General features: G+C 33.5%; 1 protein-coding gene across 3 annotated transcripts; it reads left to right on the top strand.

Annotated features, from left to right (window-relative positions):
* Positions 1–386: 386 nt before the first annotated feature.
* On the top strand, positions 387–27,198 carry LOC123715119 (bestrophin-4). Of its 3 annotated transcripts, none has more exons than XM_045669954.1 (13): positions 387–702; positions 3,795–3,905; positions 4,798–4,969; positions 9,145–9,347; positions 9,511–9,679; positions 11,614–11,862; positions 12,252–12,512; positions 14,758–14,977; positions 16,738–16,885; positions 23,787–23,875; positions 25,854–26,027; positions 26,540–26,661; positions 26,923–27,198. In XM_045669954.1, the coding sequence occupies exons 1-13, from the start codon at positions 632–634 to the stop codon at positions 27,046–27,048; spliced, it is 2,115 nt and encodes a 704-aa protein (XP_045525910.1). In that variant the 5' UTR covers positions 387–631; the 3' UTR covers positions 27,049–27,198. The 3 variants fall into 3 exon arrangements, with proteins under 3 accessions (XP_045525910.1, XP_045525911.1, XP_045525909.1); XM_045669955.1 differs by having other exon boundaries at positions 9,145–9,368; positions 12,252–12,485; XM_045669953.1 differs by having other exon boundaries at positions 9,145–9,368.

Genomic DNA, 27,198 nt, shown 5'->3' with positions numbered 1-27,198 from the left:
CAGTCAATATTTTTAGTATTCATACGTACAACATGAGATTTCAATGAATATCACAAATCGCGTAATAGTGTGGTGCCTTCCTTTGTGCTTATATTTGTATTATCGATATTAATATAGTGTAATCGGTTATTTTTAGGTAATGTGTCCTTTATTAAACATTATTAACACTAGTATATATTTTAAGTATTTATTATTAGTAATGATAGCATTAAAACATATTAGATAATGTTAAGATTTTTTTATGTGTATGGATGGATCTGTAAAACAACTGTTTTTAATCTGTTTTGTTGTTGACAGTTATATTTTACAAATGATACAGTTTTAGTCTGTGGTTCACTACTCTCTGATTTCTCTAAAAATTTCAGTCAGTATTCTGTTATTGTGATTGGAAGTGTGTATTGTATTGTGTTTTGTTTAGATTTTAGCTTGGTATTTTATTGGTGCATTGCAGTAAAATTTATACAGCTAATAAAGAGTAATATTTGTTTTTAATTATGATGAGAACTAGATTTTTATTAATATGTTAACGTTAATTATAATAATTGTTTTAACTGTGTAAACTTCTGTGAAAATGCTGTGATATTTTAATAAGTGCTTATATATTTTGAAACAATTATCGGTACTGTTAAAAATGACTGTTACTTACACTGGGGATGTAGCGACCTGTCGCGGATTTGGAACTTTTCTTAAAGTTTTAAACAGGTAACATTACTTTTTTATCGTACCACCCGCGGCTTCTTCTTATTCAACATTTCAAAGTAATTTAAGTCCAAGTATTTTTACTTGAAAAAATCAGTTAGTATTGTCTTAAATATTTAAACAGTTTCAAATCAAAGTTCTCAATGCAAAATTTATTATCTCATGTTAAACTAACACAAACAAAAAAAAATAGTTATGATTTATTATTTACTTATATTAATTATAAAGATTTCATTAGAAATACTATAACACAAAAGTCAATAAATAAATAAGGAAATATACATCTGACATTACAAATAAGAAATATAGTTTATATAGGTATATGGTCTCTTTGTAGTTGAGACAGAACTGAATTTAACTATAAAATGTTTTCATTAGTTGTATAAAGTTTATTTTGACAAGATATTGTTTAATTGTTTTACACAAATTAAACAATATCTCATATATACAATTTCATCAAATTAATATTAAAAATATTAGCTCTATTCAAAACTGAAATTATTAAAATCTATTATAGAAACAGCCTTAAGTAAATGGTAATTTTTATTTCTGTTACAAACAATACGCTGATTTTGTGAATGTAAATGTAAAACCAATGAAAAAATGTAAAACCACAAATGCTGATTTGAGTCTGCGAGTCACTTCATTTATATCAACTTATATAAACTTGTTTTACTTATTTTTAATATCTTTATTCGTCAAAAATAGAAATTATAACTTAAATGTCAAAATCAACAAACTCTTCTAGAAACTTTCCTATTAATTTACACCAATACATATTATGAACACACACTTGTATCAATGGTTTAAACTTATGTTTTATTACTAGGGGGAATTTATGTAGGTTGTTATTTTACGTCGCCGACCTGTCTACCGTTTTAGACGGCGCCATGCCGACGAGGCAAGGGATATTAAGAATTCAGTGCAATGCATTTTGTATTCCTTCCTTATTAGACCCGTTTGTGTTTTTTTCCATGCATTTATTCTGAAAAGAGGCCATAAAGCAGGCAATGTTCTGCGTCTGGTTCATTCATATTTTAAGACAAGTAGGTTGAACAGTGTAGTTTGTTACCATGAAGGCGAGTCAACCATAGTGATTCGATACATAAATTATAAATTTCTTCACTTAAAAAGTTTTTTGACGAACATATTTTTACGTATGTTCAGGAAGTATGATTTTTAGATAACCCATGTGTACACAGTGTGAATGGCAGCTGCGTCAGTTAAATACAATGTATGCTAACTAATCATTAATCAAAATGACGTCATTTTCCGCACCCACGGTCGTCATTCCCATAAAAGTATCGAGATTGTATGCTTTGCTTTTGCTTTGAGATAAATATTTGTTTTGTAGCGAACAGTTTTACATAGCTAAAATATGTTGAAAACCTTGTTATCTCGGGTATACCCGGTTTTGGGTAACTGACATATTATCGGTCATAAACATCGCGTGTAATATAAATTATTTTAAATACGGTAGTAAATAAATTAAACAAACCTCATGTCTACCTGATAATTATATAATAAAAATAAATAACCAAATATTACAACAAGTATTCAATATTTCTTAATTGTATTGAACGATAATTAATTTATAAGAGGTAAGACAATCCTATTAGAGTAAATTTTTTTTAAATATATTATGCCAGTTTCAAGTAAGTGTAATGTTTGGCAATCGGTGCCATAAAGTCGAAATGTGAAACCTCTTTCTTATTTTGGAGTAAATCAAACACTAAAAACTCTTAGCTGTTTTGTAAGAAGGGTTACACAATGAGAAGCGAACAAACGTATATACGAAACAAAAATGATAACAAATTAATCTAGTGTAAACGCTGGCGTTTAAATCGTCAGGAAGTGGCATTTCCGAATAGTTTGAGTCATTCTTTTCGCGCTAATTTGAAGGAATACTTAAAAATAAACTCATTTGCAATCCATTCGTGACCTTGAGAATTGCTACATACACTAATATTGTGATGTACTATGGATTTCCTATTAAACTGATTTTCGCAGTTATCCCTGTAGTGATGATATTTAATTATATATTAATTTTGTTAATTTCCTTATTTGGCAAATCATTCAATCATTTATACGTCAAACAACAACAAATCTAGCATTATAGCTGCGTACCAATAAATTTAAAGCAGATATATATTACCGCGCGTACTTATTATTTAGTATGTATTTTTTATCATTTATCAACACAGCTGAAAAGAAGTATTTAAAATAAGTAAATATTGCTAGAAATTCTGTTAGTTATCTTCAAAACAAAGTAGTGTTAACAATTTCGTAGATGAATGCTTGAACCTCTTAAAGACCGTCTACGCACTTGGGAGCATTTAACAAGAAGAGCCTCCTGTCAGTTTGTTATATATATAATATAAATAAAGCCGTGATACGAGAATTCATAACCGCAATGTTGAGAGTCATATATGCCTTGCCAGTCTAGGACGGCTGTTGAAGAACTGGCTTCATATACATGACTGTATATCTGTAATATATATAAAATTCTCGCGTCTCAATGTTCGCAACGTTTCGTATATATTTCAAACCCCTAAGAGATAAGACGTCCATCCCAAATTTTCTTTTTTAATTTTTAGACATAATATTTGGTTTTTATTTTTTAATGATACACCATACATACAACCCTTAATTGTCACCCCTCTGCGATGAACCTCTATTTTTATTATAGTAGATAGGTTATTTTTATTGTACTAAAAGGAAAAATATTTTTTTTCCTTTTTAGTTTCTATATTTAATGTATCATCTTTTTAGTTTAGTTGGTTTTTTTTGTTCCTGTTTAGTTTTGTCTTAATAACTGTGTATAATATGTATTTTTGCTTATCTTATGTAATTTAATACATTTTTTTCTGTAAGTACAGTGGTTGCCTGGAAAAGATAGCTCGAAAGCGATAAGGCCGCCAGTTGCCCTCCTTTTTATTTAATTATGTTCATTTTTTTATATTGTAGTGTAACGAAGTGTTAATAAATAAATAATATACATGGGCTGGGGGGTCAGCTAGTGTATATAGTTTGTAAAATATAGATCTTTTTCGAAGGTAAATAAAATAATAGATAATTTGTTTGTATTGTTACAGATGGCGTGGAAGTATTTACAAATTAATATGGCTGGATCTTCTTGTATTTTTACTTCTATATTACTTTTTGAATTTAATATATCGACTGCTACTAGATGAAGAATCGAAAAGGTGAATATTTGGAGGCTTTTATCGTTATACTATCAAATACATTTTACACTGCTACGTTATTTGTAAGTGAAAACTTCTCTATCATCGTTGTGATTTGAAAGTCGACAAAAAGGCGATAATAAAAAGAGACAGACACATACATTCATAAGATTTAATGTGGAAGAAAATGAGATAGGAAGCATTATGTATAGTGTATAAACTTTAAAATAGATGAACAGAAAAATAAATAAGAAATTAATTTAATTCAATTATAAAATTAGATGTTTTTTTTTTCATGTCATGTTAATTATGAATATTTTTGAAGCAAAAAACAGTTACATAGGTATAATGCTTCTTAACTCATTTTCTCCCAGCTGAAGTCTGATGAATTTGTGTGTCTGTAAAAACGCTTTTTCGTTTCGTCGACTTTCAAACTTGAATTAACTAGGGAAATGTAGAATCGACTCCCTGAAGGATAAGACCTTCAATTGTTTACACACTAAAATGGGTTACCATGACGACTGCCCTTTGGGCGTCCCGTATACAAAAAAAAAACACAGGCGTTACCGTTTCGTCTTTTTCTTTCTTGAGAAAGGAGTCTTTGGAGTAGTTTTAATAGAGTAATCGACACGTGAGTGACACATGTCAGTTTCTTTTTCTTTACTAGGGTAGAGGTTGCCAGCTTTTTTTTAAAGAACATTGGTTATAAATTATAATACACAAGAAAAAAAGTAAAAAGTTTTCTGGAGTGCAAATCGATAAATTCCGTTTAACGAGAAAATATCTCCCACTAAAGATCATGCAAAATAAAGTATTTTCGTGTATTTTATTGTTGTCATAAATTATAGATTGCCTGAAATACGTGTGGCAACTCTACTAGGGTAGCAAGTGAATGTGATTAACGTTGTTTCAGAATGTTTGAAGGTGTCGTGAACTACTGCAGTTTTCATGGGAATGTCATACCTTTGTCATTCGTGCTGGGTTTCTATGTAACAGTTGTAATGAACCGTTGGTGGAATCAATACACGACGATTCCTTGGCCTGATTCAATAGCGGTCTTTGTTTCTGCATCAATCCACGGTCAGGTGAGGGAACTGTTTGAAAATAGGATTAAAAACAAAATAAAAGACAATCTTGTGCAAGAGTCGAAATTTAACTCGATTAAAATCAAAGGCAACGAGCTGTGTTAGCCTAGCGGCTTCAGCGTGCGCCTCTTATTCCTGAGGTCGTAGGTTCGATCCCCGGCTGTGCACCAATGGATTTTCTTTCTATGTGCGCATTTAATGAGCTCGAACGGTGAAGGAAAACATCGTGAGGAAACCGGCTTGCCTTAGACCCAAAAAGTCGACGGCGTGCGTCAGGCACAGGAGGCTGATCACTTGCCTATTCGATTAACAAATGATGATGAAACATACAGAAATTTGAGGCCCAGACCTAAAAAGGTTGTAGCGCCATTGATTTCTTTTTAATCAAAGGCTGTTATTGCTTCGCCCAACTGTTTCTGTATTCTTGATTTTTTTTTAAAGAAAAGAGATTTTTTTCTGGAATCAGCTGAAGTGTTTCCGAATCAATTCGACTTAGGGTCCTTCAGCGAAGAGCGTACCAATTCTTAAAAGCCCACAACGCAGTCGCGAGTCCTCTTACATGTAGTGTCCATCCGGATCCTGGCACGGTATCACCTAACATCAGGTGTACCTCCAGTGCGTTTGCTCGCTGATCTATAAAAAGATAACCAGGGTCCGAGAACGCACGACCGCAAGATTGAGAATCATGTGCTAAGCCAGGCTATCTAGCTAGCGGGTCTTAAAAAAGAACTGGCTTTATATTTATATAGTTTATTAGTGTTTCTACCCCAAGGTTTTTACGATACTACCACTTTTATCACATCACTTAGATATTAATTCATATTGGGATTTTATAAATGACAACTTTATTCATAATATTTAGGATTAATACTAGCGCAAAAGATATAGGCGCGTAGACAAATTACGTAACCAATTTTGGTCACCGCCTCAAATCGATTGAGAGGTCAAAACGTAAACCGGGCAGGACAAAAAAAGTATAACAATATTAGTGTAACACGAAGCGGTAACGCTGTAAAAATTGTCAATGGAAAATATACATTGTATTCTTACTACAGAGCCGTGTTGTCCTAGTGGCTTCAGCGTGTGACTCTCATCCCTGAGGTCGTAGTTTTGATGCCCAATGGTGTATCTTTGTATGTGCATTTAACATTCGCTCGAACAGTGAAGGAAAATATCGTGAGGAAACCGGCCCGCTTTAGTCCCACAAAGACGACTGCGTGTGTCAGGCACTGAAGGCTTATTTGCCTATTAGATTTTAAAATGATCATGGAACAGATTCAGACATCTGAGGCCCAAACCTAAAGAGGTTATAGCGCCACTTTATACTGTATTTTTTATACAGGAATAAAAAAATATTAACGGCCTATGAGATGTCATTTATTTGCAAATGTCTTAAGACCGTTGAGTCATAAAAATTACCATGGCAACGGGATTACCTACACTACAGATTGTATAGCAAAAATAATATATGAAGTTATTTAATATTAGTACGTAATTAAACACTCAAAATTGCGTTCAACAAATATCTCCATCAACCTTCACAAATTTTACTGTTTATAAGATAAGATTATTTTCCATGACAGATTCCAAGTTTAGAAATTCTCTATACGGAATTTCTAGTTAGTCTACTAGTCGAAGAACTAGCCATACAAGAAAGTATAGTTTATTTTTATAATAATAATTTATTTGCAAAAATATTATCTGAACTTGGCATATTTTGCCACTTAATCGCGTGCAATCTTGCCTTGCTTAAAACGTAGAATTTTATGTTTTATATCAATAATATCGTCATAATCAATTTTTATTTTATCTCTTAGATTATTTGATGATGTTGTGATAAAATAATATAAGATCCGAATATATATATATATATATATATATCATCAATTATTTATAGTTAATATATTTTTCCAAAAGTATTTTAAGTAGATTTTTAAAAACTTTAGTCGAAAGATATTTGTATGTTTTTGGTAGATTGTTACTTTGATACAAGAAGGTATAAGAATATTATTTTATAAACCGCAAACAGTATAAGTTACATATATGTGTTTAATAACATATATATGACAATTACGATGAAAATAAATTTACAAAAAATACTACACTCCTACTAAGAAAAAAGCAAATGTAAACTACAAAAGATTAGTAATAAAATAATCAGTGGCGCAATAACTTTTTTAGATCTGGGCCTCATATTTCTGTATATTTCATTTGTCAATCTAATAGGCAAGTAGGCGATCAGCCTGTGGCCATACGCCGTCGACTTTTTGGATCTAAGGCAGGCCGGTTTCCTCACGATGTTTTACACTAATGTTAAATGCATATAGAAAGAAACTCCGTTGGTGCCCATCCGGGTATCGAACCTACTTCAGGTATGATTATATTAAAAAATATTCATTCGCCCTCTTTATACATAGCAAAAATATTATTATATATTACATCAATGTCACATGGGCGATATCTCTTAAACCTATTACATAATCTTATAAAATGACAGGAGTAAACAATTTGTAATACCATTCAGTACTACATACCCAATACCTGGGTGACATGACATCATTCTACAAATTATTTGATTCAAGACTGCAATGATAATATTTTAAATATCTATACTGATAAAACTCTGTCCTTAGTCTACTAACTAATCTTAGATGGGTTGATAACAAGGGATTTGTAAAAGTACCGCCGTGTTATCTGCGAAATGGTTGAAAGACGAATCCGTCAGTCATTTGTTCTAGGATTTTAATTAGGGCCTCATTAGTACATTTATAACAACGGGATTGTTATCTTCGTCTGATTTCGTTCGGAATATTTCATTGTATAACAGTACCTTTAGAACTAACCTTCATATGGAATAATTTAATGAACTGCATAGATTAACAGACTTTTTAAATGTCAGTTCCTACACTGTAAGGAATATTGTTATTGTAAATATTTTAATCTATTACTAGACCGGGGAGCCTTTAAAAATAATAAATGGTGAAAAAAATTATAATAGTAGGATGAAACCCATTGGAAAAGGAAAAGAATATTATAAAAATGAAAGGAAAAATAATTTTCGGGCGATCTGAGGTCGGGGGTGTGTTTTTAAGGAAAAAATACGGTTTACCTCGATTTCCGGCAAAACTAAAAGTCCTATAGGGAAAAGTCTAACAGCAAAGTTGTAGATAATAAAAAGATCTATAACTTTTGTATTTACACTTTTTTTGCATAACCTCAAAATGTACGTGAAAAATTAAAAAAAACCAAGTCTTGGTTTTTTATTTTTATCTTTTACAAAAAAAAATCTACGAAATTTGGTGAAAGCTTACCTTTTTATGTCCAAAATACGCTTTAATTTATTTGATTTGAAATATTTATTTTTTCATCTTATTTTGAATCGAAAATTAACCCTTAAAAATATCAGTTTTTTTCAAAAAGTTGGTGTGCTTTCTGTTCGTTGAAATCTCTACTTTCCGATGGTATATATATATATACCATCTACTTACTACTACTACTTATTTCCTTTCTTTTTTTCTTTCTTGATTTTCTGAGAAGAAAAGAAATTATCGACCCTGGACTGTTTGTGTGTTATTATATTTTATGTGTATGTGATGTAAATGTATATAAATACCGTTTTGGAGTGATCTGTAATGGTAAAAATAAATAAATATTTTTAACCTAAAATCCAAATAGTGTGAACTGTTCAAGGTTATTATTCGACATATTTTATGGTTCACCTTGACCTTTCTAGAAGTATTATTTGCGATAATTTCCATCCATTTTAAAAAATATTCATACAAAATTAATATATAGTAATATAAATAGGCCTGCAACGCACTTGCGAGCCTTTTGGCAATGTAAGTCTCTGTGTTCTTACTTAGCATCAGATAGGCCTCCTGACTGTTTGTCCCCTGTTATATAAAAAAAAACACATGTAAACAAAATATGTGTTTGAAGTTTCTATCCTCGAATTTGTATTGTCTAAAGTTATATTTCCAAGTCCATTTTATTATCCAAGTTGTTCTTAGACGACTTGGTAAATGGAATTCTTTTCTTTTCTTTTTGAAGGACCCTAAATCGAATCGCTTCGGAAATACTTCAGTGGGCAGCTGTTTCCACATATTTCTTTAAGAAACGATGTCTTTCCTCAATATGATCTTTTATTTGTGCGAAATGGTTTTGATTGTTTTCAGGATGAAAGAGGCCGTCTAATGCGACGTACAATACTTCGATATGTGTGCCTTTGTCTAACAATGGTACTAACTATGATATCACCAAGGGTTAAAAAGCGCTTCCCGACCCTCGACAACCTAGTCGAGGCGGGCCTCCTAATAGACAACGAAAAGAGTATATTAGACAATCTTAATCAAAAGTTTCCTAAACCATCCAAGCATTGGTATGACATATTTCTAGTACCGTAAGTTAATGCTGATTATTGCGTAAGTGTCGTCGCTAACGATGTGTGGCAACGCACCAAGGATTAACAAAGTACGCACCGGCTTATTGCTTTAAATGTGTGGAAATGAATTTTCTAGGTTTGATAATTTCTCAGTTTTTAGGTTGCCGATTGTATGGGCTACAAGTATTGTGACGAGGGCGCGGAAGGAAGGTCGGATTAGGGACGATTTCGCTGTTAAGACGATAATTGATGAACTGAATAAGTTTAGAGGGCAAGCTGGTTTGCTCCTGAGTTATGATACAATCAGTGTACCCCTTGTTTATACGCAGGTAAGACTGTCTTAGATTTGAGACTCGATAAACCTTCGTATGTCTTGATTCATTTGTTTTTGACGGACGTAGTCATGTTACTGATCAAGCGTTCAATATTTATAGATTATCCTTTGGTTTGAGTGTTTGGAATGAGTGAAACCCCATAGGAGAATTGTATCTGTTTCATATAAACAAGTAGCCGTCATTGTCTTGAACTCTTGTGGCAGCCAACTAGATTAATAAGCCGTTCAAATAGTAGCTTAGCCTTTTAACTTAGCCAGGTTTGTTAACATTGTTACAAACTTTACGGCTAAATCTTTCAGGCCGCTATTTAAACGGCGCAGTTTGGTTAAAAGGCTAGGCTGTTAACTGAACGGCTTATTAATCTAGATGGCTGCGACACATACGTCCATTAATGGGTTACAGACGCATGCAAATATCTATTTGTGTACCACTCCTCATGGTCGCAAGTTTAACGAACTAAAACGCAGCTAACAAATTAGAACATTATTCGTTTAACTTAAGTTAGTTCTCTATGGTCTCTTCTAATTCTTCTATTTACCTAAGTGTTCTCTCTTTAATAAAATTATTCTTATCTTTAAAACAATTTTCAGACACTAATTATAAATTGTATTCCTTTTTATATATGTTGTGTTTTAATCTGTTGTTTTATTTTGATTGAGCTTGTGAATAAGAGAAAATATGTTTTTGTGTAAGAACATCTTACGTTGGTATGACTATCGCAAATATGTAATTAAAATATTTTTTGATAATGATAATTATTTCATAAAGATCGTGATTAAATTTGGGGTTTCCCAAATTGTACTCATACACATTACGCTCGTATACAGCTGAATCATTCATGATAAATCTTTCGAATGCTAAATGTAATGGATTCGTGTCAAGAATTAATCCAATTAAATGGAAATGAACTTTTATGCCTCAAGGCTATGAACTGTGGGAAGTTCACGTGACAAGTTGTAATTTATAGTGAGTTTTTTAATTGTATTTTGTTACTGTAGGGCGTTTTTTCGTATCTTTTAAAACGTTAGTACAGTCACAATCTATTTCAACGATATCGAAGGTACTACTCATATTTGGTCGTAAATACCGATAGTCGTAACAGTTCTTATTAAGTACCTAATACGTACATAGAATTTAGCCTTTGATAATGGTCAATATAACCGGTATGTTGTTCTAAACGATGTCGTCGTAAACGCTTTTGACTGATCTATAGTTTAAAACACAATTACGAAGCTCACTACAAGATTCATCGAATGAACGAAAACTATATTCTTAAAACATTTTTATACTTAATATAACGTTTTTATTACTTAAATCTTATTATGGCTAAACACTTAATAAACTTATCTATATATGATATTACATTTATTATAAGCTAAAGAAATTATAACAGAAAACTCTTTACTTATTTCAAAATACCCTCACAGATCACTATGACGACACATCATCAGCTAGTATTTAATTAAAATCATTTCTGTGATCAGTTTTCGGCGCTTCTTATTAGGATAAGATACATAATTCAATATGAGTTACAGTAGTGTAAGTCTCGAATCTGAATTTACCTGTATGAAAGAGACTCCCAAATGTGTTTGAATTTTGCTTTCATTTGTGTTTAGATTCCTTTCTTTGTGATTTTGATTTAGGAATCTAAGTTGATAACCTAATCGAGTAATCGTTCAGAAGTTATAGATCAATTCCGTGTAATGCTAATTTTTAATGTGTGCCTTTGTAGCCTGGGCGAGTATTTGGACTATAAGTTTGACAACAATTCTAAATAGCTAACTTATTATTTTTATAGATGTTCTTATTATATCACATTTTCTAGTGACTCTTATTTACCAACAAGTGTGTATTTATATTGCATTAATTATTTTTGATCAGAATTCGATACTAGGCCTCCTGTATTCATTCATTGACATTCGTTTCAGGTAGTAACTATAGCTGTATACTCATATTTTATAACTTCAGCATTGGGTAGTCAATGGGTAGACCACAAATTGCAGTCCCATAGTGAATCGGTCTATATAAGTAATATAGACCTGTACTTTCCCATATTTACGACATTAGAGTTCTTCTTCTACATGGGATGGCTTAAAGTCGCCGAGTCGCTGATAAATCCCTTTGGAGAAGATGATGACGACTTTGAAGTTAACTGGCTGATTGACAGAAATTTGCAGGTAAATACTTGAAATGAAGTAGTCGCAATGGATAGTTGTTACGTTGAGGGTATGGAGGAGACGTTTGAGGATTTTCAAGTGGATTATGGAGCTACTAAATAAAGACAATGTAAAATGTGTTATATCGCATAAATTACGTTCAAAGTAACTACTTTTAGTAAAATTAAATTCAAATATAATATAATCGCTAAAAAAATATCTTTGGCGACTAAAAAATATTTTCTGCTAAATACCAGAGACATAATGTAATGTTATTTGAAATACTTTACAATGAAACGAAAGTTATAATTTAGTTCAGCTTAATTTAGGTTAACAAAACTTATTTTCTATAGAAGCGAATATTATATATCTGGTATATACCATAAAGTCTAAATCAATTTTAATTGTAGGTATCATATATGATCGTTGACGAAATGCACCATGAGCATCCAGAATTAGTTAAAGATCAGTACTGGGACGCGGTGTTCCCATCGGAACTGCCATACACGATAGCAACTGAGAACCAGCGTGAAGAGCATCCAGAACCTTCGACGGCCCGCGTGGCTGTCCCACTACGCCAACGGAGTATGGTCACAATAAACCCCTCAAGTGTGAAAATTGACGAGATGATGCCATCTAACACCGTGAGTTACAAGTTCGCTCCACCCGAGGTTAGAATTTTCTATAAGCATGCTGCATGGAGCAGTGGCTTAGCAGTGTTCTAGGGGCTGCCAGGTTGTCATGGAAAGGGTTCATGCAGGTTTTGGTCTGTCTTAATTGTTGTTAGGGTCCTTTCGCAACGATTGAGGTTTCGATTCGGTAGATCTTACATACAATTTTAAAGATACAAAATTAATTTATAGCTCGGGATCTGAGTAAGTGAAACTAAGAAAGCATAACACTCGCATTTATAGAAAACGAAACCGCCGCTATAGTGGAAACACCTGTCGAAAGTATTTCCGAACCAACTTGTCTTTCAGAACGAAAAGAGTTCTGGACATAACACAATCGTGCTTCCTGCCTGTGTGCCCAGAAAAAAATTGCAATTGCAAAAGATATACACGTCTAATTGTATAACCTCTTCCTGCAATTAAAAAACTGGTTAGGTTGATTTCTTAAAATTGAACTATACTTTAATTGATGCATGAATTTGTTTGAAGAAATTGTGTGAATGTGACTAAAAATTTAATTTTGATGAACTTGTCATGGATGTGATCATTGGCTTTATACCCTTGATAATGTATGCAGTAGGAAAATCGATAAAACGATTAGATTTATTAGTATAGAACCTATCGTTATTATTACATTCATAATTTGAAGATCCCGCCAAAACGCGTTAGGCAAGATGGCGTCGCATCGGTGACTGACACTTACGCAACAAGTGTCAAGTTATTTCGTTCAAAAACAGACTCCATAACGCTTTTTATTGTATTATACAGATTATTCTCAGTAATGATTTTCATACTGTCAAATAGGCTATTAAAACTACATCAGGAAGACATTGTTTATATGTAATGAATGTTATCAATACAATACGTTGTATCAGTTCCGCTAATACTTTATTATGATTAATCAAGATACGGTTATTATTTGGCAGCTCTGACTAACATAGGTTTAGATAGCTGGCGATAACACTTGGGTTCAGATATTTAAAAAAAATGCCAGGTTGTGGACTAGTTTTAGACATGTTTATCTTCTTTGTCTTGTGATAACATGTTTGTTAACCTTCAGTTTTATTTGTTTTTTAATCTTTATGATTGAACACACATTTGAATGTTTTAAAATATTCTACTCTATTCAACAATAAAAAAACAGATACTTAGTCGATTTAAATTGTACTCGCGTATTATTTTTGGACTCGTAGAGGTACACGCAAAAGGAATTATGTAATTAGCAATTATAAGTTTTTTTTTTTAATTTTCATTGCCGATTTCGTTGGTTGCCGAACCTAGATATTCTCGGCAAATGTCTCGGTAACGTAAATAAAATTATGTACAATGCAGCTGAAAATGGTTCAGTCACATGTATTAAAATAAACAGAATCAAATTTGTGTTCAATCCACTCTTAACAAACGTGGGTGAAGTATTAATCTCTTGCTGATGCTATGTTTATATTTAGATTGTGAGTTGTATTATTTTCTCAATTGATGTTATAATTACAAAAATTCTCGTCATATACAAAGTCCTTTAACGATTTGTGATTGTCATTTGTTTAAGTATGATAAAGAAACAGATCGTTTATGGCAAATACTAAAGTTGATGTAAAGATGTCATAAGCGACACTAGAGACTGCAGTGTGTGCTGCAAAGACTTATATGAAACTGGTTAAAACGGGGTAAATATAGATACCGGCAAACTTCTTGAAAAAATATCGATCTCGTGATTGGTAAATCAGTTGGCGTTTGCGTACCGCGCTGTGTACGATGCGCAAGCTTTCCCCCACTACCTTGTTTAATGCTCAAGAAGTTTGCCGGTATCTCAACAATTGGACAACTGTGCCGATTTAATCATTATTATGACTAATTCGGGACATTTTCCAGTTGTTGTTTCTATAATAGCGTTACCCCCTTTTTAGGCCTGGGGCTCAGATTTCTGTATCTATCATAATCATTTGTAAATTGAATAGGCAAGTAGGTGATCAGCCTTCTGTGCCTGACGCACGCCGTCGACTTTTTGGGTCTAAGGCAGGCCGGTTTCCTCACGATGTTTTCCTTCACCGTTCGAGCGAATGTTAAATGCGCATATAGAAAGGAAGTCCGTGTGTGCACAGCCGGGGATCGAACCTACAACCTCAGGGATGAGAGTCGCACGCTGAAGCCATCACTAGTGTAATTAATAAATGTGTGGTACTCTAAACCAAAGAAAAATTTACAAAAGTCCTATAAAAAAAATTATATTAAATTTATATCTATACAGCAATTGCAAATGAACGATGACGCGCAATCCGGCATTCACTTTATGGTCACAAGAGGAAGTAGGCGGGGCAAGAGAGATGAGAGGAACTCCATGGGGTCCAGTAACTCCATGGTGTCTCTTCAGCAGCCAATGACAAGGACAAATTCAGTTACGTCTATGCTTAAACGGCTGTTCTCGAAAGAAGATCAAAGAACGGTGGTGCCCTCGCAGACTGACGGTGGTAAGTTAAACTATTTGTATGGTTTTGATGTATAAAGGTGGTCTGTGCCAGTGTGAAATGACAGGTGATGGTCAAAGTCAATTAAAAGGGGTAAAATTTGGTGAATTATTTTGAAATTTTCCCGTATGTATTTTAAGTATCTTGCATCATTAGGAATAAAATATTGACTTTATGTATTCTTATTTATTTTATTCTCAACGATATTAGATTAGCTTTATTATAGGACGAATGTTGCAACGGCGCAACCCGGGATTTGAACCCATGATTCTGTGACCAATGATAATGCTCTAATTAAATAATTTTCCCAACACAAGTGTCTCTGACTACTACGGGGTCTGTCTCAAGTCATGTATTTAATGTAAAATTTGAGACACAATAAACATTTTTTATTTGAAATAATAACTTAGTAAAATATAGTCAGTATTATATGTTTAACACAAAATAGCTTCAAGGTTAATCAGGATGTAATCGTGTGCAACAGTTACGATTGTAAGACGACACTTGAATAATGAGCCGTGAGACATAGATAACAGTTGTTACATATTTATGGCGTGTAAATTAGATTTTCATGATTCTGTTTTGTTCGAAATTCAAAATTGACGTTCTCTAATCGCGTTTTTAATCTGTTTTCCGAGTACGCTTGAAAACTTATTTTGATACTACACTTGCGGATTTTCTAGAATCTCATTTATTCTAAATTCAAAAAGACGTTCTCTAATCACAAAGTTATTCTATGTTCTCAGAGAACGCTTGAAAATTATTTTTCGGTGAAAAGGTCTATTTTTATTATAATGCAAACGTGATCGGAAAGGTACAAAGTTGTATCAAAAGTTTCTAACCTGCTGTGTAACTGAATATTTGTTAACAAAAAAGTTATTATCTGACGATACTTCAATACATTTATAATTATAAATATAAATATGTATAAAAAGTAAAGAAAATGTTTTATTCGAGATTACTAAATTTTAAAACCCTATTTTGATAAAATAATTTTCTTCATTAATTAAAACATATTTTTTATACATTTAAAAACATACGTAGAGGATATTTTATTTTCTGCTAATTCTATAAAATAAATAATAAAATTCATTTTGTAATATTTCTGTTAAAAATTTGCGTGCGCAATTAAAAACTTAAAAAACATATGACGGTCGAACACAAAGTGGCCACAATTTCTCAATTATTTTTACTTTTTGAAAATTACTTAAAATGAATTATTAGTGGTTAAGTAAGTTTACTTTTTTGTTACAGCAAAATATAATTTATGAATTAGGTCACAGATAATAATCATTCCATAGAAAGAATATGTGTCTTGAAACTGGCATAAAGTTAAAACTATTGCCATTATATACAAAAAAAGGCTCACGTTTGTACCGTGAGAAAACTGGCATGTCTCGATTATCAGGAGCTGATCATTACATTTCATTTATTTCCAAGAAAACACACACACACACAGAAACACATAAAATAACAATAAAAAAGAAAAATTAAATAATAATAATAGAGAGATAACAATTTTTTTAAAGAAAAAGGTTTAATTGTGTAATGCGCGTGTGCTGTGGTTTTAATTGGCCCTGGCTCAGCATTATGCTGAGGAGCAGAGTTGTACCACAGCGCTGGTCATTCTGTCAGAGACCACAGCAGCTAGTTGTCTATGAAAATCAAAGAAACGGATGCATTCTGAGGCACATTTAGGGTTGAAGCACCACTACATTATTGTTATCGTGTCGAATACATATGTAAGCCGTGTTCTGGTTTAGTTGGCAGGTTCATGGTATCAGCGAGCAATCCAGCGTTGAATAAACCAGCAGCTGCTATGAGCGGAAGTATGAAGATAGCGAATGACGTTATTGAAGAAGTGGATGAACAGGCCACAATTACCAGTATGGGGAAGCGACCGGACATCCGGTAAGTCTATTGCGTAACCTATCAGGTCTTAGCATCATACTTATCTGTTTCGTGATTATTTGTTTTTTCTAATAAGCAAGTAGGTGATCAGTCATCAGTACCTGACATACGCCGTTTGTTTAAGTCCTACTCAAAAAGTGCCTAGAGCTTCACCGTGCGACTCTCATCCCTGAGGCCGTAGGTTTGATCCCCGGCTCTGCACCAATGGACTTCCTATGTGCGCATGTAACATTCGCTCGGTGAAGGAAAACAGCGTGAAGAAATTTAAGACTCAACAAGTCGACGTTGTGTGTCGGGCACTGAAGGCTGATCACCTACTTGCCTATTAGATTGACTAATGATTATGAAACAGATACAGAAATCTGAGGCCCAGACCTAAAAATGTAGCGCCACTGATTTATTTTGTTTGACACATTAGCATACTCGTACTAGATTACACATACGTGTCAACTGTATCCAGCATACATAAATGGACTAACTATGTATATAGCATAGTTGTATTCTGATATATTTAAAGTACTCGAGGCGTACATAAATAGTTAAGGCAAAATGACTATTGGTTTCGACGGGAAACGGTTTTGAAAAATTGAATCGAGTTTTATATCATCATTATCAATTTCCATATGTCAGAGACGATCATAATTAAACTTGTACTGTTCCCAGAGTTGGAATGTATCTATATGACTTTTAGTTTCTAAGAAATTTGCGGGTAATTATAAAATGGGTAAATTTGTACTTGGAAGCCATAAGAAGTCAAATGTCAGAATCTAACGCTATAACACAGTGATAACTTCCTCCTCTGAAGTCGATTAAAGTGTGTAGGAATTGAATCAATCCATAACTGTATTTGTAAGCGAAAAAAATACGTATTAAAAACCGTTTTTACGTTACATGGAGATTGAAGTTTTGATTCATAGTAAACATCCTCAAGGTTATAGGAAATTCCGTCAAAAACAGGGTAAAGTTTTAAAACGATGAATAATATACTTGTTTTGTCTACATTAAAGCTTATTGCCATAAAAAATGTTTTCAGCGTTAAAAGCTTGAAATATCCTTAATGTGGATTAAATAAAATATATAATATAAGATAATTTGCATATGAATAATATGACAATATGTTAAATTAAGAGACAGGAAAACCCTTACCTGTAACTAACAATAATTCTGCACTAATATACTATTGTTAGAGGAAGTCCGCATTATATGATGTCATTTTTGATGGGATATTGGCGTGCAGAAAACATCGCCTGATGCCTCTGACGCGACAGGATATTGCCTGCTGACTACTTCGACTCCATTTTTCCATTCGTTTGATTATCTTCTATTGATTTGTTTTCTCTATGATATACCCTCTGATCTTCAAGACTAAATTGTAAAATGGGGTGCTCGGCTGACGCATCACGCGATATTTTTTATTTTTTTTTATTATTATAAATAAGATTTGTTTTTAATAAAAGTATTAGTTAGTAAAGACGTAGTTGGTACACAACTAACTTAAAACGCATCTTAAAACGGTATGTTATAGCTTTATTCATTGAAGTCGACATAAAATCCGATGAGAAAGTCTTGGAATAGATATGGAGAAAATGCAATTATAATCTCTCGATGTAACCTATATTGATACTGATGTTGGCGTATTTTATATGCCAGTTTGATCATTTTCTGAATTACCGTAGCGCTGATGTTGTAACCTTGATACCGCGCGAAACAAAACTAGAACTCGACATAACAGTTTTTTTATTGTTCCTACTGGATTACACTTCCGATAGCTTCCGCTCTGGGGCAGTGGAAGCCTTCTCGCTTTAATCGGCAGTTCATGTCTGAGCGTCATGGTCAGGTCAGGACTATGAGTCTTTCACTTGATCGTTCCATCTGGTTGGTGAATTGTCGGGACACGTGATCTTCCTTCTGAATCAACCACGATCAGTTTCTCCAAGTTCTCATCGCCGTGGGAGCTAAGCTACGTTTATTTATAACAGGAAAGCAAGAAAGCTGGGACTTGATGCTATTTGATAAATTATTTCTGCCAGTCTATAGGCTGTCTGGACGTCTGGAGTCTACCGTAATTAAATCATTACTTAGCGTTTACGCAATTGTCCCCGAGAGCTTACTCCAAATGGGACAAAAACATTGGTCGAAAAAAATTGAATTCGTCTTGAATTTATACATTGATGTGAAAAACCTACAAAAACGTTTTTTGCTTTGGTATATTTAGAAGTATGTATTTGTAGAACGGATACGGGAAATGGAAGCCAGTGGGCGTGGCTTGAATAGGAGTAAAAACTTGTTAAGCTAAGGACGACTGCTTCAGATCGATTATCTATTTTGTATCGCAATCTCTGCCAACTTTTTTTTAATGTAATAGCTCACCTGATGTTAAGTGGGTCGGCGGCCTTTTAAGAATTGGTACGTTTTTTTTTTTAGGACCCTAAGTCGAATTGTTACCCCCAAATTTAGGGGGAATTTTGATTTCTCAGGTGGTTTTTAGGACGTATTTTTTTAGGTGTTCCCCCCATCTATACAAGGTTTATGAAAAAACACTCGCATCTATACCATATAAGGCTTAGAACCAAACCAAATATAACCACCAAGCGTGGCTATAACTGAAATATCAAATAGCTATAACACTCCACGATCGTAATGTTATACTTACTACTTGCATGTTTGAATTTACTTCTCAAACCGAGTGTACAACAAACTTTACGGGGTTTTAAACGATTTAGGGGTATTTGAAGTTTGTTTTTTTTATGTAAAAGGAGGCAAACGGGCAGGAGAGGCTCATCTGATGTTAAGTGATACCGCCGCCCATAGATACTTACATTGCCAGAAGGCTAGTAAGTACGTTGCCAGCCTTTAAAGAATTGGTACGCTCTTTTCTTGAAGGACCCTAAGTCGAATTGGTTCGGAAATACTTCAGTGGGCAGCTGGTTCCACATAGTGGTGGTGCGTGGCAAAAACTGCCTTAGAAAACGCTCAGTTGTGGAACGACGGACGTCGAGGTGATAGGGATGGGATTTTGTATTTTGCCTTGCCGATAATGAAACTCAGCTGTAGGTAGGTATTAGACCGTACAACTCTTCTGAACACTCCCCATGGTAAATGCGGTAGAAGATGCAGAGAGACCAAACATCTCTACGCAAAGAGATTTGCCATCACTGTTGTGTACACCTATTATTAGATTGCATGCTAGAATAAAACCCAATATTGTTAATTAGAAAATGTATACATGTAATCTGTTGGTGTTCCTTAATAAATAAATAAATAAATCACTGGCTTCGAAACAACAAATTCTTATAGGGATATTTAATTTTACACCATGACAAGTTCTTTATGTGGTTCATGTAAAAAAATCATCAACTATATTATTTGAAACGTTTTTTGTTTCCTGCTTTTGCGTGATACAAATAATAATTATTGTGATTGTCTCTATTTGTCTATTTATAGAGGTTGCATATCATGTTGTTTGCCTTCATGTCTATTGAGTACATACAGTTATAAATATATTCGATTTTTATTTACTTATTACCTACCAAATCATAGTTGTCTATGGCTTCATTTGTCGTGAGGTTTCATAAAAAGTATATCATATAAACAATATTTATTGGTACAAATAAATATGTACATAGATTCATTACTTATAGAAACTAAAGGAAATTTGATTACAAAGTGTGAGGAGCAACAATCCAGACCTAGGTCGTTAATCATAATACTCATGCTGGATATCGGTGTGCTATGGCCAAAGGAAGGAGGGACAAATGTGATGATGGGATCCCTGATCCAGAGGGTACATGAAATTTAAATTTAGTTAATAGGTTAGGGCATTAAACCTAATTCTTCAATATCTTAAACGCAAACGATATATATCAATATTTTTAATACTACGTATTTGTTACTGACTTTTGAATCTGGAGTAGCTGTTATTTGTTCGTTACATCCGCGATTAAACAGTCAATGAATGTGTATAAATTATGTTTCATGGTACTGTCCAGCTATTCCTACATTAACCGTTCTGTTAGTCAAGTAATGAGATGATAATATCATTTATATGTAGAGGTGGTCCAATCCGGGTTAAAGTTGATTTATTTCCCGTAAATGATAATGGACGGCGATTCAGTGAATATCATTATAATAAGATAATAATAACGATGAAAAGCTTGACAGACGCTGGTTGATTTATTCCCAAAGGATGCCATTTACTGCTTTCCGTGTCGAATATTCGGACTAGAAAATACAAAGATTGGATCAAGTTAAGGAGTTTGCTATTGGAAACATTTGAGTGATTACCTTTAGTCTCACGAATCAAGTCGACAGCACAAAGATGTATGTTGAAATGGATTAATTAAGAGAATGGTTTAAAAAGCTGTTCCACTATTGACTTCTTGGCCCAGTCACAAATTGAACCAGAAAGGCAACGTTAAGAGAGTTGGAGAGTTTGTAAATTTTTAGTTCTCACAATTTGGCATTCAGGGGCCATAGAGAGGAGTTAATGTCTAACGCAGATTCGAGTGAGACATATTCTTGAAATTAATCCACTTGCTTATTTATTACTTTGTGGGAATGATAGCTGGAATCTCATCCTACGAGATGCAGCAGCGTTTTGGGTCCAAGCAATTTTTTTTTTTTGTTTTTCTACAAAGTTTGTACACTCGACTTGCCGGCTCAAGTCAGAGGTGGGCTATTTTAAATGATAATGTAAAATCGTTATCGCTAAAACCACTCTCTGAAACTAGATGGGAGTGCAGGTTAGCATCGGTGAAGGCCAATAAATACCAACTAAGTGAAATATGTGAAGCTTTAAAGATTTAGCAGAAAAAAACAACAGAGTGTCATTTTTTCAGTGATTTCCATTCTATAGAAAAGGAAATAAGTATCTATGAATTTGTAGTTTCACTTGTCAAATGGTAAATGTCATAAACATCATTAACCTGAGATGTAAACGTTATCAACTTGAGCGATAACTTTATTAACTTGAGCGAAAAATTTTATTAAATTGAGCAATAAACTTTATTAAATTGAGCAATAAACTTTATTAACTTTAGCAATAAACTTTATTAAACTGAGATATAAACTTCATTAACTTGAGATATAAACTTTATCAACCCGACATATAAACTTTATCAACTTGAGATATAAACTCAAATGTGGCTATACAACACCCTGACGCATTCACAAATTGGCTCGCTAATTATCGAAAAAATGGTTTTAAGCCATTTCTGTAACAGCTAAAAAAATAGCCGAAGAAAATGATATTGACAGACAGTTAAAAGAAGTCAGAAGACGACGTAAAAAAAGGGATTTTGATTATGATGAAGATGAAGCTCATGAATTGAAGGCGGAAGAAATTTTCAAAATAAACTGTTCTTATGAGTTTAAACTCCTGAAAGGAGCGTTTCGAGGCTTCATATTAAACTTACATATCTGAGGAATCAATGACGCAAGATCGGCTTTCAGCCCTTGCTATTATTTTAATCGAGAATGATGTAGGTCGTTCCTTAGATTATTGTGCTTTAATTCAAGATTTAGCCTTAGGAAAATCCGCAATCCCCAATTTGAAAATGTCATCATCAAATCATTTTGTATTTGTTAATTTTGTAAACCTTTCAATGTAAAATATTTTAAAACTCACATTTATTTGTATGACTTAAGCATTTCTCCTCAAACATGACAAATACCTAAACCAAACAACCAGACCTACTTTCGCATCATAGATTTTTCACGAAGGGCCTCGTAAAGACCTGGTGCCCGGAGCCTTGCAATGGGTAAGGCCGCCTCTGTTTATTTGGAACCAAATCCTTACTCCCGCGTTATTAGAGCAAACAATGGCTTGCCTGGCCTTCGTATAACAAACGATTCGTGATTTTATATTACACATACACGTCTCGATAATTAAACTAATTTTCGTGCAAACACAATCAGTGACATTGACCGAATATAGTATTTCTTTGTGTTAATAAAATGTAATAAATCAATTGTACTATTAAATGAACATGAATTTGTACAGGTAGATGACAATTTCTTAAAATACCGGCAATGTTGAGTACGAGCCCTTTGGCATTGAGAGTGATCACGTATCACTTAACATCAGGTGAGCCTCCTGCCCGTTTGCTATCTGTTCTAAAAACAACAAAATAATGTGTTTATCTTCTAATATACCATATCATAATAAGTCTCTTACTGTATTTACAATGTATGTATTTATGGTATGGAACTGCATAATACCAGTACTTTATAAATTCTAATAGTAATCGCGGTCTTTGTAGCCAATTTCAATTTGTACAGGAAAAAATCACAGGACCTAAAGGCAGGACCAGAGAAGGTCCAGATGGTTGAGGTTGAGAATTAAATATCCTGAGCGCGATGTAGGATATGACGTCTTTGTACGACGAGTAATTGTGGGCGCAGTTTGAAGGTGTCGCTTCAAACAGTGCTTTTAAATAAACATAAATAATTTAATTGATAAAAACTTCTGCGTATTACGCACATTTAGGCGCGACTTACCTTACTGTAAAATGTTTAAAGTTCTAATCTAATTGCAATGCCTTAGGTTCTTACGAGTCGTAGTTGAAGAAAGACTTTCAAATGCGCTCTCCCCCTTTTGATAGAACAGGTGGCAAACGGGCAGAAGGCTCACCTGATGGCCGCCGCCCATGGACACTCTCAATGCCCGACGGCTCTCGAGTGCGTTGCGTTGGAATCGAATCTCGCTGTTGTTGTGTTGACAGCTCAGATTGGGCTGTTTTGGCAATCGTAGCTAGGCCGGAATGGATCTTTTCCATCTACTAGTGCATAGGTGTCTCCTGCGAGACTCGGATCTCGGCTTGGGCTGTCGCGAGGTGTGCCTGAAAGGCATGCGCTCTCTTTGGGAAACGACTTATTTTTCTTTATTATATTTTTTTTTCAGGCCGACAGCGATGAGTCTTTTCGCCCAAGGGCCACCGACACCAAGTAATCCCGTCACAGTGCCTTCAAGGAACTCTAGCAATGGTCCAAGTAAGTAACCTGTTATTATTATATCTAATAATTTGTAAACGTGATGGCCTTTACACTGACCTAGTGTGTTGTATATGAAATAGGAAAATTACGAGTTAATATTTCTTTGTAAGGATGTTGCTCAATACATTAATACATATTTATATAGCCAATGCTGCGTTTAAACTGAAGGTTTTCGACTTAATCTGAAGGAAAGGATTGATTCTGAAAACAAAAATGTTTCGGGTTGAAATCTAAATGGATATAATAATAATAGTAAGTACAATAAAAATGGGTTAACGCTCCAGTAGGAGTAACTTTGTGCAAATTTGGTGTTTAGAAAGAAATGTAAAATATTTGTTATTTAACTTAAAATATAGTAATATTACTAATTCGATAAAACTTCAATGATGTCCTTCAAGAAGAAAAATCTAAATTTTAAATATTTTTATTATTTCTTTGAGCCAATCTTAGTGTGATGTTTTTGACTGTTCTCAGCGGTAAGATCGCCATTTTACATTAGTCTACTTTTGATTATTATACAAAACTGTTTATGTAAATTAAGTTTGAAAAATTAATTAAAGGCATCAGTTACAAAATAAGTAAACCAAATGACAATTGGCAACGAGAAATAATATTTTTACAATTCATTGTATACTGTATATGTCATATCAAAGGTCATCGACCTTTTTCACGCGTTATTTTCACATTAGGCAAAGTCGGCAGCCTTTGTCTAACGGTATGAAATATTATTGTTGATACGTGCTCTGTGCTAGGCAGGGTCTTGCTAGGTGTTATTTGCGTTCTTAAAACCAAAGTATGCAAGGTCTTGTCTATACAAGAGTGGAGGAGCATATAGTAGCGTGTTGAATGTGTATATATGTGTAGTATACGTGGAAGGACTTTAAAAAAAGTTATATAGTAATATGACTTTCATGGATATCTCAATAACTACAATCATTATGATGGACTATTGCTAAGTTGAATGAATTTAATTAAAAAAATTTATTTAAATTATATATAACTTACCTTATTTGATGCGTTTGTGACATTCAATACGTTATTTAAAGGCAAAGTAAAGGCGCAGATTTATAAAAAAACGAAATTTTAATAGCCGCTGACATTTGACTCAAAACACTCGATTTGGGTTTAAATTTTTATGATTTTATGTGTAAAACCATTATCCTATTGTGTATAACATTTATTGTAAACCTGTTAAAATAAAAAATATTTCACTTGAATGCAGTGATATGCGCTGTAGGTCATCAGACAGAATTCGTGTATTATATTATCATTTTATAATATGTTACACTTAAATGGCGTAAAAAATAATAATAGAGGCGGTATGGCTAAATATTTTAGCAAATAGAACAGCCGTTTCCATGCCATATAATATTTTTGAATTATCATAACAACTTTATTTTCAATACAAAAGTTGGCACATTTTTATAAGCAATAGTTCTACCATGTATAATTTTAGGCCGGGAATAACACTCACCTCTAGGTTTTGGTTCGTTTGATTTAACAAGATTTTAAGTAAACGCTAATAAAACTATAAACATTGTACTGTACTGTTATACATAGTTATCATTTGTTATTGTAGCAGATATCAGTGGAGGGAAATCGTTTCCGTGACACATTAATGGAGCGAAAATTGCTTTTCCTTAATGACACAGCAGTTGTTATGAGGATGATCATTCGTTTTAAAACTTAACCACGATGATACTAAATACATAATATGCGACACTTTTCATGAATCAAATCGCTATACAGTCCCACATTGACTAGTTTTTAGGTTTAATAGTAAGTATGTATGGATATACGTGGCTCAATCTTAGTAAGATAACCATTTTCATACTTAGCGAAATCGTGTCGCGCGGCAAAATTTCATTGTTCATTGCGTTGAAGCGTTAAGCGTTCCTTTTCACTTGACTACTTTATTGGCAGTTTTATTAATGAACTTTTTTTTTTTTTCAATTTTTTTTTTAAATCTGTTCAGCTGACAGTCGTCTATCAACATCGGCGCCATCTCAATGGGCGAGGGAGGAATCAAATGAAGGGACCAGAAGTCCAGCCAAAAGTCTGTCTGCGACTTCCTTCCCAGATATGGAGCGGCCCAGGCTTGATAGCGATGTTGGGCCATCACTCAGTGCGGTTGGCAGTCAAACATTGTGTAAGCTTATTTATAGTATTATTTGTCTCATCAAGGTGTATTTCAAGAAGCGGAAAACACCCTACCCTATTTTTTTATGTAGTTTAGTATATACCCTATTTGTATTTTTATAAATCGACGATCGACGACGTCGATGTGAAAAATTGAGGCAGATTTTTCTCGTTATAATTTTTTTTAATTTTCACTTTTTGTAATACCTCAATGAACTGAGGTAGATTTTAACAATTCCACTAAAGTTTAATTACAAAATGAAATAGGGCATTAAATTTCCGCTATGATGGACAGCCCGCACTACGACTCATGACTCATATGACGTCTAATGTTTTTGACAGTGTGAGTCGTACGTCAAAAATGTATTGAAGTTTGACATACGAGGCCCGGGAGTCATAGTTCGCGCTAAGTCTCGTTTCTTAATTTTTCCGTTTTTACCCTCTTTTAGGTATAACTGCAAACATTTTCCACACAGTTGAATTTAGAAATATAATAACGTAAATGTAATTTGATGGTTTTAGTGGATGAAGTTGACGGTGGTGATGACGATGAAGACTTTAACAGGCTTCGCAGTGTAAGGGAACAACATCGCAAAGACAAATATCTACAGAGGCTTATGGCTAGATCAGTCAGCGCACAACAGGTAATTCTTAAAAGAAGTATATTTGTAAGTAAATTTTAAATCATTGCTGAACTAATCTGTTATTTCTTAAGTAAGAGTTCTCATTTATTTATAGGAGGAAAGTCCCCTTATTAATTAATATATTTACATTTACCATAAAGTATCATTTTAGCTATATGCTCATTAAGACTGATTTAGTTTTTAGAATTGTGTCACACTTATTGTTTGTTAAAATTGTATTAAGAATAATTTATAATAAGCAGTTGTAATACAATGTTGCAGCAAACTGGAAGTGGTGAGGTGCTGGATACAGACTTGTTGCTAGAAGAACTAATGAAAATGCAAGCTAAAATGACTCAAGAGGAGGATGTCAAGGAAAACAAGCCTAATGACAAAAATGCAACTTGACCTAGACTTCTTTTCTCATGGGATAAGGTCTCCTGAGTACATTCCAGTATTAACAATTGTGATAATTTACACTATTTAAGTACAGCCTTGGAAATCATGCTACTGTTTTGTATTTAATTGAATAAGAAATAAATGAATTGAGTACTTTTA

The sequence above is a fragment of the Pieris brassicae genome, chromosome 10 (assembly GCF_905147105.1).
Source record: "Pieris brassicae chromosome 10, ilPieBrab1.1, whole genome shotgun sequence".
Lineage (NCBI taxonomy): Eukaryota > Metazoa > Arthropoda > Insecta > Lepidoptera > Pieridae > Pieris > Pieris brassicae.
This window is presented reverse-complemented; position numbering and strand designations above follow the sequence as displayed.